Genomic DNA, 16,130 nt, shown 5'->3' with positions numbered 1-16,130 from the left:
AACAAAGGGCCTAATTAAGATGTTGGGTGGACTTAAGTCTGCCTGACACCACCTCGGTCCTGGGACCGACCGACCTCTGGTCGGCGGTCCCGACTGCCTAATTAGGATGCGACCAAACACTGTTTGGTCGCATTCCTACACTTCCCTATGGGAGTATGCATTATGGCCATAAACCACCCGTAATACATGCTCCTATAGGGAGATGGGAGGTGCTGTTCATGCCTGCACCCCGTGGCAGACACCTCAAGGTGCCTGCCACGGGGTGCAGAGATCTACTGGGGGGCACCATAAGAGCCCTCTCTGCCCCCAACCCGAGGCCACACATACAAGGGGGCTCTGCTGGGGGCTTCAAAACACGATTTCCGACATGGTTTCCATGTCGGACAGGCTGGCATGGAAACCATGCATAGTAATCCCAAGGGCGGAAAGGCCCGCCGTTTGGGATTACGAGCCGGTTCCAACTGGCTGACGGGCTCCTTGAGCCCGTCGGAAGCCAGCCAGGATGACCCACCGGTTTAGTTTCCGACTGCCAGCATTGTAATGCGGCTTTCTTAAAATAAACCGAGGGGCCGATTATGATGCAGCCCAGAAGGCTCCAACCATCAGGCGGAGCCTTTCTGGGCTGCATCGTAATCGCCCCCAAAATGTTATGATACTGTTAGTGGTTAACTGTGCTTAAAGATACTGTGAGGAACCTAGTATATGTAATCCTAATCTCCAGGAAAATTTCTGAATGGTATTATTATGTGATTTGCGTGCTTAAAATAAAAAGTAAAGTAATACAAATGTCTAAGGATATTGACCCTAAGCCTGGGAGACAGGAGTCAAAAGAACACAAAGGTTATACATTTTTTATTTCATCTGCATTCCGTCCATAAATTGTGTGTCTTTTGCTTTCTTGCCCTAAGTGCGCCGTGTGTGCCCAGATGTGGGTCCCGGGCTCACTGTGCCACTCGATTCACGCTATCCTGGCTGATATGGGGTGAAACCCTGAAACCAGTCCTAGGATGCTTGTTTCCAGTCCATGGAGGACCTGGCTTGGCAGTACGGCCTGGACTGTTCCCATGAGACACAGGGTCAAGACTGATTTGCATATGGCCAGGTATAAACTGGGGTGGTATGGTGATCAAAAGAATGTTGGATTTAACCCAGATCTCTTGACTGGGGGTGAATGTTTTGAATTGTTCTGCATTCTGTCCATCAATTGTGTGTTTTTTCTTTTTTTCACCACAAAGGTCATGACGCCTGAAATAATGGCTTCATGTGTATTTCACAGATGCATTTCAAACATGATACTGCCAGGTTGGAATTACAAGGAGGTTATCTTTATGTGTAATTTGTGGATGCATAATAGATAATGCATATAGTTTTTGGCCCAGAGATGTCTTTAATTATTCATAATGTACATGGCACCTTCAAGACCCATTTGAACCTGTGATTGTGGTGTGCAGCAGTAAAAATGTCAGTTACCGGAAATTCTTGTGCTGTGTTCATTACAAACATCTACAGGAATTTGCGGGAGAGGAAACATTTATGCTTCACAATGTGTAGTACTGCAGTTTCTCCTTCCTAAAGTATCTCAGATTACATTTTGCTACAGGGGTACAGGTGCTAAAAGACAGACAGTAGCAGTGTTTTTTTCACAAGTTTTTGTGAAGCTTGCATTCAAGTATGAAATGGAGGTCAATGTTTTGTGGTAGTCCATTACATGATGGAGTAGTGTAGTGTGTGATAGTATCACACCGAGGAGGTCAAGTCCAGTAGTATACATCACTTACGTAATCAGTCTTCTGACAAATCACTGGAGTACTGAAGTATGGCAGAAGAGGTCTACGCACACGGTCAAAGTGCCTTATATACATCTGGAATAGAGCTCACACTTTGTAACTTCATTAGAAATGTTTTCGATAGAATAAACCAATCATATTCTAGGTCACCAGATTTGTTTGGAGATAAGTAGGCCTGAGTGATCAGGGTGGCTGCCTAAAGGAGAAGGCAAATTCATTTCCAGGTTATCTACTAGTCGGTAACTACAGTGTTCATCCAGACACTCCAATAAAAAAAACTACGTTTGCAACGGTTTTTGCAAAATCCACTGATTTCAATTATTTGGCTGCAAACATTTCTTGAATGATTTGGCCAAGTCACAGGCCTAGCATACATGGATCAACAATCCTTCTGATCGAGAGCCTCTCCACCATGGGGTGGGTCTACTGAATATGTAGCCCTTTCTCTTTGGGATCAGCTACCAACAGAAGCAATTGCTGTTGGTATTCTGTTTGTGTTGTGTACTTATGAGTGTTTTAGTTGCCCAGGACCATGTACTATTCTGTGACCCTACAGTGATGCATACAACTCTAGATTCACTTTTTGAGAGCATTTTCTCGTGCATTTATATTTGGAGAAGTTTGGGTCACTGTCAACGACACGGGTCACCGCTCTTTTGTGCCTCTTCCTCTGCGACCCGCGGTGCTCGTAAACCAGGCTGACTAATTACTTTGTGGACTGGGCTTTGTTGGAAAATGTGTTCAATCCAAATCATCTCCCTGGTCGGCCTCAGCTTAAGCTTGTTTTATTGATCCAGTGTCTTAATTAAGTGTATTGAAACTTATGGATTACAGACAGTTAAAAGGTGTGTCTGTGTGATATACAATCTTCAGAAAGATCGGGATTGTAAGGGTTTGTCCGTCATGTTACATAATTTAAGAGCAGTGTGACATTGGGTGTTCCATGTATTGGAGTAAGTGGAGATGGAAAGAGAGTAACTTTATGCAACCCAAGAGCCACAGCCCAGAACCAGAGGGCTGTCTGTGATGGAGGTTGGTAATAAGGTCCAACCTCAGGTCTATACTTGCACACATAGGTGATTGCTGACAGGGTTCCTGCTCCAGCTTAAACCAAGGCATGGCCCTTGGTTCTTCCATCAGTTAAAGTATGGATTTTACCTGTTCTGCTGTAAGAGATTTGGCAATGTTGGGTAAGCCTAGGCCTCCCTCGAGGGCATGTCTATGAAACACTTTGGGACCACTTATGAGACATTTATGAGTATGTGAAGTCGTACCCCTGCAGTACCAGCTTGAACGAAAACCGCAGTTTCCTTTTCCGTGTCCAATATATTCCAAAGTATTTGTTCTGGTTCTTTTGGGCTAGTTGCCCAAAGCACAGAGCCAGCAGAATAGCAGGAACAGAGGGCAAACTTGGTATGTGTCCCTTGTCAAAGGGATAGCCTGGGATAAATTAGGACAGCTACATAGAATGAGTTTAAGAATATTAAGACCTTGTCCAGTGTTGGCTGGGGCCTTCTCTAGACCTAATGTACACAGTCGAAGGTCTTCAAATTCTTCAAGGGCAAAAAGAGCATGTCACAACTTATTGTGAGATGCTCAGTGTAGTATTTAATAGAAAATGTACCGACCGGTATTTAGGCATTTGAGATGTAGGGAGGATTCTCTATAAAGGAATCGGTAAATACCGATTCCTTAATACTGATTCCTTATGGCCTTGCATTTAAAGAATCGTTAGTCTCCTTAAATGCAATGTAGGTAGCACTTAAAACAGTGCACCTCAGCCTTAAAGAATAGCTATTTACCACCAACTCCAAGTTGGTGGTAAATAGCGATTTCCTTTCAAAAAGCACTTTTTTGCTTTTTGAAATGTGCCATGTGGCACACATCCATGCCCTTAGGGCATGCATGTGTGCCACATGTGCACACATGCACATTTCAGGGGTGCAACAGGGTGTCCTTTGAACACCCTGGCACCCTTGACATACCTCCCGGTATTACCGATTCGGTAATACCGAATCGGTAATACAGAATCCCCCACATGCATCATTGTGTTTTGTATTCGCAAACGGTGCGAATCGGTAATTTTGACCGTTTGCGAATGCAAAATTCAATTCTGGGATGCATCATCAAAATTGCGAGAAATCGCATTTTAAGAATTCGCATATCGTTTGCGAATTCGCATATCATTCGCAAAGATAAGGAATCGCATTTTTGCATGGAAAAATGGCATGCATGAAAAAATGCTATTTGCGATTCTGTAAAAAATCGCAAATAGCATTACCTAAAATAAGAAGAGCTCAGACTTGGTGTTATTTTTTTCCTAACCAAAGTCTCATGTGATTTCCATCCCTCTTAGTATATAAGGCACACTCTGACCATTACATTTCCTTTCACCATGGCTGCAGTCATAGTCTTGGCACGCAGGCGGAGATTGAGAGCTGCATTGAGGCGCAGGGTAGTGAGTGAAAGGATATTTAGGGTGCGCATTAATTTATTTGGTCAGACTGAGGCAGAAATTTATGACAAGTACAGGTTAAATGTTGATTCCATACTGGAATTAATTGATGATCTTGATCCTATACTACAGAGGCCCACCCTAAGAACACAAGCCATTCCTACTCATGTCCAAGTACTTTGTTGCCTACATCTTCTGGCTTCTGGTTCATTTCAAGGTGTGATTGCCATTGCTGGGGGGGTGTCACAGAGTTCCCTTTCAAGGTTTTTCAGAAATTTTTTAAATGCTATGTTGTTGAGGATCAGGCATTACATAGTTTTTCCAAGTACTCAGCAGGAACTTTTACAGACAAAGTTGGACTTCTATAATATGGCTCATTTTCCTCATGTAATAGGCTGCATAGATGGTACTCATATTCCCATATGCCCACCTTCTCACAATGAGTACATTTTTAGGAATAGAAAATTGTATCATTCATTGAACATTCAAGCCATTTGTAATTCAAAAACCATAATCACAGACCTAGTTGCTAGTTTCCCTGGAAGTGCTCATGACTCCTACATATTTAAACAGAGTGCCATATTTACAAAGTTGGAAGCTGGACATTTTGGAGATGGATATTTACTGGGTAAGTGATCATTTTTTTTTTTTAAAACTGTACAGAGAAATGTTTTGACAGGTTTTCAAACCACTGAAATGTTGATAATGTTTCCATAGGTGACAGTGCTTATGGTGTGAGAACATTTATCTTGACTCCTTATCTGAATCCAACAACCCGCAAAGAGCAAAATTATAACCAAGCTCATATGTCTACCAGAAATGTGATAGAGAGGACATTTGGAATAATGAAATCCAGATTCAGAATACTTCATAAAACTGGAGGTGCATTGCAGTATCGGCCTGATGTTTGCTGTAAAATTGTTGCCACTTGTGCCATGCTGCACAATGTTGCCATGAAAAGAGGGCTTGGATTGGAATTTGAAGACAACATCCCAAATAACCACAATCAACCAAACCAACCCCAACCTAGAATCAATGGTCCTGATGCTGCAGAGGGAAGGAGAAGAAGAGCAGAGATAACTCAGCATTACTTTTAAATAAAGGTATGAGACAGGACAAACATGCATGTGCTGTAACTTAGGTATTTATTGTTTTTCAAATGAAAGTGAATGTGTGCTTCCATTCCAACGTATGTGGTATTTTGAAACAAAAATTTCATTTGAATAAAATCTTCAAATGTATTAATATTGTCAACCATTAACTGTTAAAATAAAGGTTCACAAAATATTCACATATGAATCACTTTTTCCTTGCTCTTAACCCCAATGCCTTAACCTTCACAGGGTTTGAATTTTTGTTTTTGCAGGTGTCTTTGGCTACATTTCTGACACTTCTTCTTTCTGAAGGTGGTTTGATATTTACATTTGCATTGTCTGAAGAAGATGCAGGGAATGCAGGCACTGGTTGATAGATTGTACTTGGGCCTTGATGGTGGTCTGAAATGGGGCCTTGCATTGATTTCATGCCACATGCCAGCTCACCATAACATTTCATCATTTCCTTTTGGAAGCCAATTGTTGTTTCAATCAATTTAGAAGTATTACTGCACATTCTGTGCATGGCTCTTGTGCTTGACTGCGTACTCACAACTGCTCTTTGCAAAACTGCACCCTGGTCACCATGCATTGCTTGACTTAGTGTCTCTATTGCAGAGGTCATTCGTTCCATTTTGTCTGAAGAGACATTGACCATGTTGACAAGTGCAGAACTAATATTGTGCATGTCTTTGGCTATATTGGTGATTTTCCCCTTGATAACCCTTATGTCCTTGCCTTGCAGGCGCTGTACTTTTAATAACTTCCTCTCAAGGACACTGCCATTTACAAAGTCATCCATTGATTCATGAGTTTGTGAAGGAGCTCTGCGACGCCGGAAGAATTGTCGCAGTCTTTGACGCCTGCCTGGGACCCTTTGTGCAGGCTCTGCATTCAGTGTTGTATTTTGAACTGCAGTGTCCACATTTTCCTCTGCCTCAGATTCAGTGTCTACCAGTCGACGCAGTCTGCGTCTTTGATTTTGTGGTTCCACAGTGGGTGAAGGTGGTGGGTCAAAGTTATTTTCTGCCTCATTTAATAAGTCTTGTGTGAAAGACTCTGCAAATTGAATAAATTCTGCATCCAAATCAGCATCTAAAAATGAGACAGTGGGAGTAACCTGTTAGAAAAATATTCCCAATGCCTGTTTTTCTTTCACAGATTAACATATGACACTGCTATATTGAGGCATGGATGACAAATTATCGTGGAAGTGAATGTACCTATTGCTAACAGTGATCCTGTTGTCTGGACAGCAATAAAAGAATATTTGTGAGGAAAACTACATGTCCCATGATGCCATTCTTTCATCTTAAATTTACAATATTTATTATGCACTTTGGCAAAACATGTACTTTTGACATTTGTAACTTTACAGATCTAATCACAAGTCATGCACTCAATGACATTATCCTGTTTTTAAAAAAAATTACCTTGACTTGTTCCAGGCTGCTCTGAGGTGTCAATGTCATACACTCCAACAACTGCTTCAGTAGGTAAAGTCCCCTCTACTAGTTCATCCCAAGGGGTAGTTGGTATGTCTTTTGGTGTACCCCCACCAGTTTTCCTTCCAGATTTGATGCGTGTCGCAATCTTCTCCTTTGCTCTGCTGCGCAAATCGTACCATCTCTTCTGGAGATTACTGATGTCTCTGTGGGCGACACCTACAGCATTGACCTTTGCCTGTATTGTTAGCCAAATTTTTCTTTTCGTTGCCTCAGGTATTTTCAGTGAACTTTTTCCAAAAAGTTGGTCATGCTTAGCTGTGACTTCTTCAATTAGAACCTCAAGTTCTTTGTCACTAAATTTGACTTTCCTTTTCCTGGGCTGCTGCTGCTGTTGCTGCTGCTGCTGCTGCTGCTGCTGGGGCTCCAAAACCACATTGCTTGCCTCCATAATCTCAAGAGAAATCAGTAACCTGTCCAGCAGCTTCCACACACTCCCCAAACTGCCAAATTCAAGTTCGAAGTAGCCCACAGGTGTCTGTCATTAGTTTCAGAGGCAGCCACACTGCAATCAATTGAGTATTCATCATGTGCGTCTTTTCCTTATTTGCGAAGTCGCACAATGCGATTTCGCACATAAGGAATCGCATTTTCCTTGCGATTCGGTAAAAATTGCGATTTTTACCGAATCGCTAAAAAAATGCGAATTAATTGATGCATCCCATTTTGCGAATTCTTATTTGCGATTCCTTATTTTTCGCAAATAAGAATTCGCAAAATGACACAATGATGCATGTGGGGGAATGTCTTCACATTCATTCCTATGGGCTTCCAAGCCCATAGGAATGAATGGGTAGGTATTCCTTATTACCGAATCTCAATTACCGATTCGGTAATAACGAATATTAAGGATTCTGTATTTTTTACCGAATTCCTACCTACATGTGAAATACCGACTCCTAAATACCGAATCGGTAAAATTCGGTATTTAGGAATCGGTTTTTCTCATTTACCTACATCCAGCCCCAAGTCGCATAACATAAAGTGCTCTGATACCTTTGGGTCTAGCTAGTACTCCATAAAACTCTAAATACATAAATAAAAATAAGGTTGGTTTATCCGGTCATTGCTTAATCTCATCGCCAAGCTCCATAAAAATGATCTGCCTCATCTCAGTGAGTCGATTCACTCCGTTTGATACAGGGCTGTATCATTTCTGCATTGGTGTGTATACCCCACGTTTAGTGTCCTGAAGCCTACCCAAGGGAGTTCCCTGGTAGTACCCTTGCTTTCCTGTAAAAGTTCAGATGCCTACTTCTGTAGTGTAGACGATCAGCATTAAAGACAGATAATCCCCAATTTAGCAGCGGGTTCTTAATATACTGTGAATGGTGGCTGTAATGGTGTTGCCAACATAGCCATTTCTGATCACTTCCTTACGTGAGACATATCGATACAGCATTGTGTAGGTAACCTTGAAATACAGATATTTTGCTTCAATTTCTATTTCCAGTGGTCAGGCTGCCATGAAATAATGGTAACCCAGTATACAAAAAATGCAGGTTGCATGCAGTATACAACTTATACGTTTTCAACATTATAAACACAGTCAGCAGGGCATGTTTGCTGATGGGTGTTTCATGCCTATGCAGCCACATAGCTTGCAAACAACCCTCAGGGGCTCCCAGGGCCCCTCGCTGTTCCCTCTGCTCCTCATTTTACCCATTCTGCGCAGGCAGTGAGACTGGCAGCCCTTTAAATGCGTTCTCCTCAATGTTCTGCGACCAGAGAGTGGTAAAAGGGCTGGCACGAGGCAAGCCTGAAATAATAGCATCTGTTATGCCCTGGGCGGTGATAACCTGCCCAGCATCACGCTGCAGAGCGGTGCCATTAATTTTATGGCCCAGATAATAAAAAACATCCCTTTCTCCAGAGCGCAGCGCTGGGCCGTGCCCAGAAAGGCCTGGCGCTCTTTTGTGCCTCTGCATGCCTCTTCCTCTGCGACCCGCGGTGCTCATAAACCAGGCTGACTAATCGAGCCCGAGTGATTTATTCCATCCCGTGCGGTGATCTGAAGCCACCGCTGTTCATCTGCGAGCTGCCGAGAGCCCTGCTGTCATTTCAAAACAACAGATCACAGCCGGGGCTGATTTCCCCAGGTAGCTCGGATTGCCGTAAACGCAGCTATTCAAAACAGAATTATTGTTATCAGAAATGAGAATAATAGTTATTGCAAAATGCGTACCAGAATAATCAAGTATTGCATTTTTAAAGATGCTAAAGTAAACATGACTTTCAAAATTCTTTATTAGTTTTTATCTCATAACACACATTATTTGAGCCAACACAAGACTAACATATAGATTCATCAAAGTCCCCTTTTGCGAGTCTGTATTAGCGATTATTAAGGAATCGCTATTACAGACTCGCAAAACGGGATGCATGTAGAAATCGCAATATTTTTTGCGATTTCTACTGCTTCCTTATTTGCGATTCGCAAATTGCGAATCGCAAATGAGGATGCGATTTCCCATTCATTCCTATGGGCCTAAAGGCAATTAGCGAATCGCAAATAAGAATGCGATTTCAAGGGTGCCAGGGTGTCCAAAGGACACCCTGTAGCACCCCTGAAATGCAAATGTACACAGGTGTTGCGCACACACATGTCCAAAGGACATGTGTGTGTGCAACATACAACTTAGAAAAATTCACTAAAGTGCATTTTTCTAAGTTTTCGCTATTTACCACGTAGTTACACTTCGCGGTAAATAGCGGCCCCATATGGCGAATTCACAATTTTTAAAAGGTTCATGAATAGCAGTTAAGGAATCTCTAATTGAGATTCCTTAAATGCGATTCTTCGCAATTTAGCGAGTTGTGTAATTGCGATTTTTGCATTTGGGATGATGAATCCCAAATGCAAAAATAGCGCTCGTAAAGGGCCAGATTCTCAGAATCTGGCCCTTTGCAAGACGATTTTACTTTGATGAATCTGGCCGTTAAAGTGCTAAATATTTTCTAATTCCAAAACATTTTTAAGTCTTGGATGACATTGTAGACGTCAAACAATTACTTACAAACAAGGCTCCCTGTTTTCCATTTTTACTGATTTTTACATACTAATTTCAGCTTTATTTTTCCACAAAATCCAAAATAAATATGGATAAATACAGCTAAAATTAGCAAAAAAGAAATATGGATAAATACAGACGGAAATGACCCAAAAATAAATACCATAAAACCGGGAGCCCTACTTACTATTTGATGTGGGCTTTGGCTTCAGACTTTGGCATAGATTCATCAACCCAAATTGCGATCGCAATAGCTGCGAAACAGATATTGCGATCGTAATTTCCGCTCCCGCAATTCATTAAGCCAAAAAGCACCAAATTGCGAATTTGCAAATATAAATTCGCAGAATAAATGTGGAACACCCTTAGCTAATCTGTATCAGTGATTTTCCATTTATTCTTCAAATCATTTTGCGAATTCGCAAATAAATCGCAAATTCGATTCATCAAACATCGCTAATTGCGAAAAACGCCAAAATCGCTAAATGCGAGTCGCAATTTAAGGAGAAGTCAAACCAGGTGGTAACCATGAAGTTCAATTGGGTAAAAAAAAAAAATTCTAACAAGAAACAGGTGCGGGGTAAAACAAACACACTTAAGGAGACACAGTAGGAGCATGAGGACATTCACAATGCCAGGTCTATACATCCTGGCAAGACGGCTGAGGCTCCAGGCTGCAGCCCGGAACCAACTCAGGATCCAGGAGCGCATCTTCCGGCTGCGGATAACACTCCTGGGCCAGACTGAAGAGGAGATCTACTGCAAATACAGGCTAAATGGGGCAATGATAACTAAGCTCATCCGAGACCTTGACCCCCTGATGCAGCACCCAACAAGGAGGACCAATGCCTTGCCCACCCATGTCCAGGTCCTGTGCTGCCTGCACATCCTGGCCTCCGGAAGCTTCCAGGGGATAGTTGCATATGCAGGGGGGATCTCCCAGAGCACACTGTCACACTGCCTACGGAGTTTCCTGGACGCCATGCTGAGCTGGATACACCACTACATAACCTTCCAACCACCCAACAGGACTTAAACTAACAAAGCTTGACTTCTATAACACCGCGCAATTCCCCCATGTAATTGGCTGCAGTGACTGTACCCACATCCACATCTGCCCACCCGCTGGGACAGAATACATGTACCGGAACCGCAAGTCCTACCACTCTGGTCTACATCCTACAGATGGTCTGCAATGCAAAGACATTCATCACCGACATAGTGGCCCAATACCCGGGGAGCACGCATGATTCGTTCATCTTCAGGCACAGCAGCATACACACCCACTTGGCCTGGGGTGACTTTGGCGAAGGACATCTCCTAGGTAAGTACACATGCCCACATACAGTATGTCAAGACAATGTAGCTGCGCATAACAGGCACTGACCCTCTGCTCCCATCCTTCAGGTGACAGCGCCTAAGGCCTCCGTGAGTACCTCCTCATCCCATACCTCAACCCTCCCACACCACAGGAACGGCGTTACAATGCTGCGCACATTCACACAAGAAATGTCATTGAGCATACATTTGGGATGTTAAAGAGCCGACTCTGCATCCTACACAAGACTGGTGGGTCCCTCAAATACCATCCTGAGGTCTGCTGCCGCATTGTGGCAGTGTGTGCCATACTCCACAATATTGCTACCAAGCAGAGCATACCTGTGGAGATCTCTGGCAGTGAGTCGGAGGGGGACAACCGGACACCTGAACATGTGCATCATGCACGCGGGGAGAATCCTGCAGAAGGACACAGGTGCCGCAACAACATTACACAGAACTATTTCTAGTGCACTCATACCCCTCACACAACACTGCACTCATGCATGCCACATGAAATAATGACATGAGTAATATTTGAGTTCAAAATAAATTCTCTTTCATTTGTTTTGAACAAGATCTATAACTTTTTTGTTTTTACAAACAACATAACTGCTGTATTGCATTATACAGCCTCTTGAATGCAGAGCAGGCGTGCTTGGTACATCAGCATGGCACTGCTGCTAATGTTCAGTCATTCACTGGCGCCTCCTGCTGGACGCAGCCTGTCGCCTCTCCAAATCCACGTCGTCAGTGTCCGGCCGTAATGCTGCACTGGGCCTGGTACTGCGGTGCAGTTCTGGTACCACCGGCACAGACAGGCTGCTCAGGCTGGATGTGCCCTCACTGGCATCATCACCCCCCCTTGCATGGGCATGGCCACACACCTGTTGGTTTTGGATTGCGGTGGTGACCTGCTCCAGGGCCCTTGCAACATCCTGGCTGCATTGCACCATTTGAATTTGCATTGCCAGGGAGCGGCGTGACAGTTGGGATGTTGCATTCCGGATCAGGTGGTTTGACCTGGTATATGCTGATAGCCGGGTCAGCAGCTGGCGGTGGCGGCGGCGGGTGATGTCCTGCTGCGACACCATCAGTTGGCTGTTCTCCTTAACTGCAGCAGTCAACTCCTGCACACTTTTGGTGAGCTGATTCACATTGCGTGCAGTCTTGTACAGCCGCAGCTGCGTGGCTGCCATGTGCTGTGCCTGCTTGCGGTGCACAGCTAGCATCCGGCATTCGATCCCTAGCCCTGGATCTTGGGCCTGTTGCTCCCTCTCTGCTCGTGTGCCCCAGTTGCGCTGCTGCCTCAACCGGCCGCTTGCCTGCGACCGCACAGTGGCTGTGCGGCGTGTCTGCCTCCTGGGTGGTGGTGGGGCCTGTTCTACTGCCATGCGTGACGCATGGGGTGTTTGCACTCCTCCTGTGGCTGCAGGAGTGGCCCTGTCCACATGTGGAGGTGGTGGTACTGGTGATGGTGCAGGTGTGTGTCACGGTCCGGGTTGTGGGGCAGGTTGGCTCTCTCCCTCAGTCTCCTCAGGGGTCTCCTCGATGTGGAGTGCCTCGCTGTCTGTGGTCTCTGCTTCTGCAGCACCTGTGATGTAAATGGGTGCATGATTATTGATATGAATATAGCAACATTGTATTGTATTGTATTGTATTGTATGGCATTTTTGTATAGTGCGAACTATCACCCAAAGGGTATCCTGGCGCTTTGACTCCAACATTACGGCACAAGCAGAGGTGGATCAGACAGCCCTAGGAAAGAGGTGGGACTTCAGACCCTTTTTAAAAGGAGTCAGCTCACTCCTCTTCCTTAAAGAGAGTGGAAGAGCATTCCACAATTTAGCGTCAGTGAAGCTGAAGGAACGGCCGCCCATTCGTATCCTCTGAAAACGAGGGACCCCAACCAAGAAGGCAGAGGAGGAACGTAAGGGCCTAGCTGCCGAGTACCATTTAAATTTATTCTGAAGAACAACAGGTCCCAATACGTGAAGTGCTCTGAAGACAATGCAGGAAGCCTTGAAGCAGATCCGCTGATGAATAGGTAGCCAAAGATGATGATGCAGAACGCGCACGTGACAGAGCCAGTTTGGCTGCCATATTCTGGATCCGCTGCAATTGTCTTATCAGAGAACTGGGGCCTCCTAGAAGTAGTGCGTTGCAGTAGTCAAACCTACTGAGTATGATACTGCGCACTACCTCAGGTCTCGCCAGCACAGGTAACATAGGGAGGATTTTTCGAAGCATTCTTAGCAGCATCACGCAGGTGCCAATAGTCTTATTCACATGAGCATCCATTTGTAGATGAGGACCAAAAATTACTCCCAAATTACGGGCTGCGTCAGCTGACTCGACAGTGACCTTAGTGGTGGGGGGCCAGAAGTCAACAGGCAGAGGGTGTGGGAGTTTATCTAATGAGCAGTGTAGAACCTCTGTTTTAGATCTATTAAACTGGAGGGAATTCTCCCTCAGCCAGTCCGACGTGGCCAGCATGCAGTGATAGAAGGTCTCGGTAGAGACAGCATCCTTACCTTCAAAAGAGAGGATAAGTTGTGTGTCATCTGCATAATTTATTACCATGATACCAAAAGATTTAATCAACTTGAGCAGGGGGCAGAGGTAGAGGTTAAACAAGATTCCCCATGCATGCAGGCTTGCATTCCCTGCCTGGCTTTAGGGATATGTTTCGCTTGACAGTTCTGGCTGTGTGTGGCTATCAGGGAACTATTGTCATACTACATGTCCCACAATGCAATAATGCGTTTCTGATGTGCAGGGACTGCATTACTGGGGTTGTCAAATGGCTAGCTCAGGGGCATGGGCATTCTTAGGGGACAGGGTCGCAGTTGCATGGCTCTTACCTTGTGATTGTTGTGTGGGTCGAGAGGTGTCCAGCCGAGTGACCCCCACGCAGGCTGCAGGGTTGATGGTGTCCTCAACCAGGTCTTCAAGTGGTGTGTTGGCGGCAACTGTGGGGTCTCCTCCTCCCGTGGCATGTTGCTCCCCCAGCCTCTCTGCTATGCGCTCCTTGGCACGCCCTCTGAGGTCATACCACCTCTTCTTCAGGTCATCAATTGACCGCTGGGTCACTCCTACGGAGTTTACCTTCGCCCTGATGCGCAGCCAAATGCGTCTTTTGTCGGCCTCAGGCACCTTTCTGGATTGCTTCCCAAAAAGCTTCTCATGGTCCCTGCTGACTCCCTCAATCAGGAACTCCAGCTCCTGTTCTAAAAACTTTATTTTTCTTTTCCTGCCAGTTTCACTGGCTCCTGCTGCATTCTGGGACAGTCTGGTGTTGGATGTCTGATCTGTTTTGGGGCTGCAGGGTGTTTTTTCAAGAGCTCAGGGCTGTGCCTCCTCCTCTCTCCAGCTCTGTGTTCAGAATGAGTAAGGGAACTGCCTACTTCCTGGTTGTGATGTCATCATTGTGCTCGAAATGGGACTTCCCGTTTTTGTGATCTCGCAATTTGCGATTTCGGTAATTGCGAAATCTCAATTTCTGTTTGGGAAAACAGGAGATTCTGCGAATTTTCTGTGATTTTTGGAAATTCGCATTCGGCAATTGTAGCCGATTGCGAATCGCTTTTTTTAATCGCATTTTTGATGCATCTCATTCTGCTAATTCCAATTTGCGATTCGGTATTTTTCGCAAATTGGAATTCGCAGAATGGATGCTTGATGCATCTGGGAGTTTGTCAATTACATTGTAGCCCAGCCCTGCTCTGTTATGTGATGCTGTTAGGGTGTACATCTCCATGGCCAATGTAGTGTTTGGTTGAACTGCATAAGGGACTACTTTCAAAATTATATACCTCTCTGTCCACTCCTGCTGACTCCCTCTGATGTGTCTCGCTCATATTTCGCTCGCCACTTCCCTATTTCCCTGTGTGCTTATCATTACCTCGCTGATCAACACCTCCCATTGCCCCTTCATCCATCTTCCCCGCTACAGTCCTTACCTGTGAGATTCTATCTCCGTCCTGCAGAACCTGTTCCATGGCTGCAATTCAAAATAAAATCCTCCCAACATGGCTGCCATTACTATGTAGAAAAGGAGAGGAGGAATGACATCACATCCTGTATATACATATTTTTATATGTATATAACCAAATTTAAATAATCACCTATTTCATAATCAAATCTACCTCCCCCTACACTGGGTGGGAAAAATAGGACTGTTTCAGAGAAGACCTGAACTCGGAGAAATGAAGATTACCTGTAAGTAACCGGGCCATTACCTCATCGTCTATGTTCTCCACTGCAGTCCTTACCTGCGAGAGAATACCCAAGCAGAATGGGATTGAGTATAAGAAGCACCAACCATAGCAAGTGAATGCAAAAAAGGTATTTACTAAAGTGTTTGAGAAAACAAACTATGATTCTGATAATGTGGAAAGTGCAAAGTCTCCAAAAACTGTAAAACAAACCTTCTCCCAGGTGAACCCTGTAATGGGAAAGGAGAGTATGAGGTGTTTGCCAAGTGGCTGCACTGCAAATGCCCCTCAAGGAGGCCCCTTGAAAAGAACCATGGACAATGCATGGCACATGGTAATGGCGGAAGATTTAATCCATCCAGAAAGTGTTGAAGTAGATGGACGGAATCACCTACTAGGTAAGCCAAATGTAACAAACAAAGAATCCACCTAACAAAAAGGAGCTGTTATTGTCAAATATATAGAAAGGGCTCTATGTAAATCCAAACAATGAGGTGTTTCCTCTTGAGCGGAGGCTGGCTCTGGAAAAAAACACAGGAAGGAAAATATCCCGGGAACAATGAAAAAAAGATGAAACTTTTGCTGGAATGGTAAGATTGGGATGCAACACTACTATGTCATGAAAAAGATGAACAAATTGGGAAACAGAAATTAATGCACCAACCTCTCCTACCGTGCACCCTGAACAAACTGTCACCAAAAACACCACTTTTTGTGTCAACAACCTAAGATCCACTGAATCT

At 44.4% G+C, this 16,130-nt stretch overlaps 1 protein-coding gene across 1 annotated transcript; it reads right to left on the bottom strand.

Moving 5' to 3' along the window:
- Positions 1-5,541: 5,541 nt before the first annotated feature.
- On the bottom strand, positions 5,542-11,461 carry LOC147726015 (uncharacterized). Its single transcript, XM_086963406.1, has 3 exons — positions 11,439-11,461; positions 6,770-7,071; positions 5,542-6,431 (listed from the first exon to the last, which is right to left on the bottom strand). Exons 1-3 carry the CDS (start codon positions 11,459-11,461, stop codon positions 5,542-5,544), a joined length of 1,215 nt encoding a protein of 404 aa, XP_086819532.1.
- Between the last annotated feature and the right edge of the window lie 4,669 nt (positions 11,462-16,130).

The sequence above is a fragment of the Lissotriton vulgaris genome, chromosome 3_1 (assembly GCF_964263255.1).
Source record: "Lissotriton vulgaris chromosome 3_1, aLisVul1.2, whole genome shotgun sequence".
Lineage (NCBI taxonomy): Eukaryota > Metazoa > Chordata > Amphibia > Caudata > Salamandridae > Lissotriton > Lissotriton vulgaris.
Note: the sequence above shows the minus strand (reverse complement) of the source record. Positions and strands in the feature narration are given on the sequence as shown.

Excerpts from the sequence above, each read along its gene's own strand:
- LOC147726015 (XM_086963406.1), bottom strand. The coding sequence starts at position 11,461 with ATGCGGCAGCAGACCTCAGGATG. Across the intron at positions 7,072-11,438 it reads CGGCAGCAGACCTCAGGATG|TTCACTGAAAATACCTGAGG; the intron begins GTATTTGAGGGA and ends TTTTGGAAAAAG. Across the intron at positions 6,432-6,769 it reads GCAGCCTGGAACAAGTCAAG|ATGCTGATTTGGATGCAGAA; the intron begins GTAATTTTTTTT and ends TCTCATTTTTAG.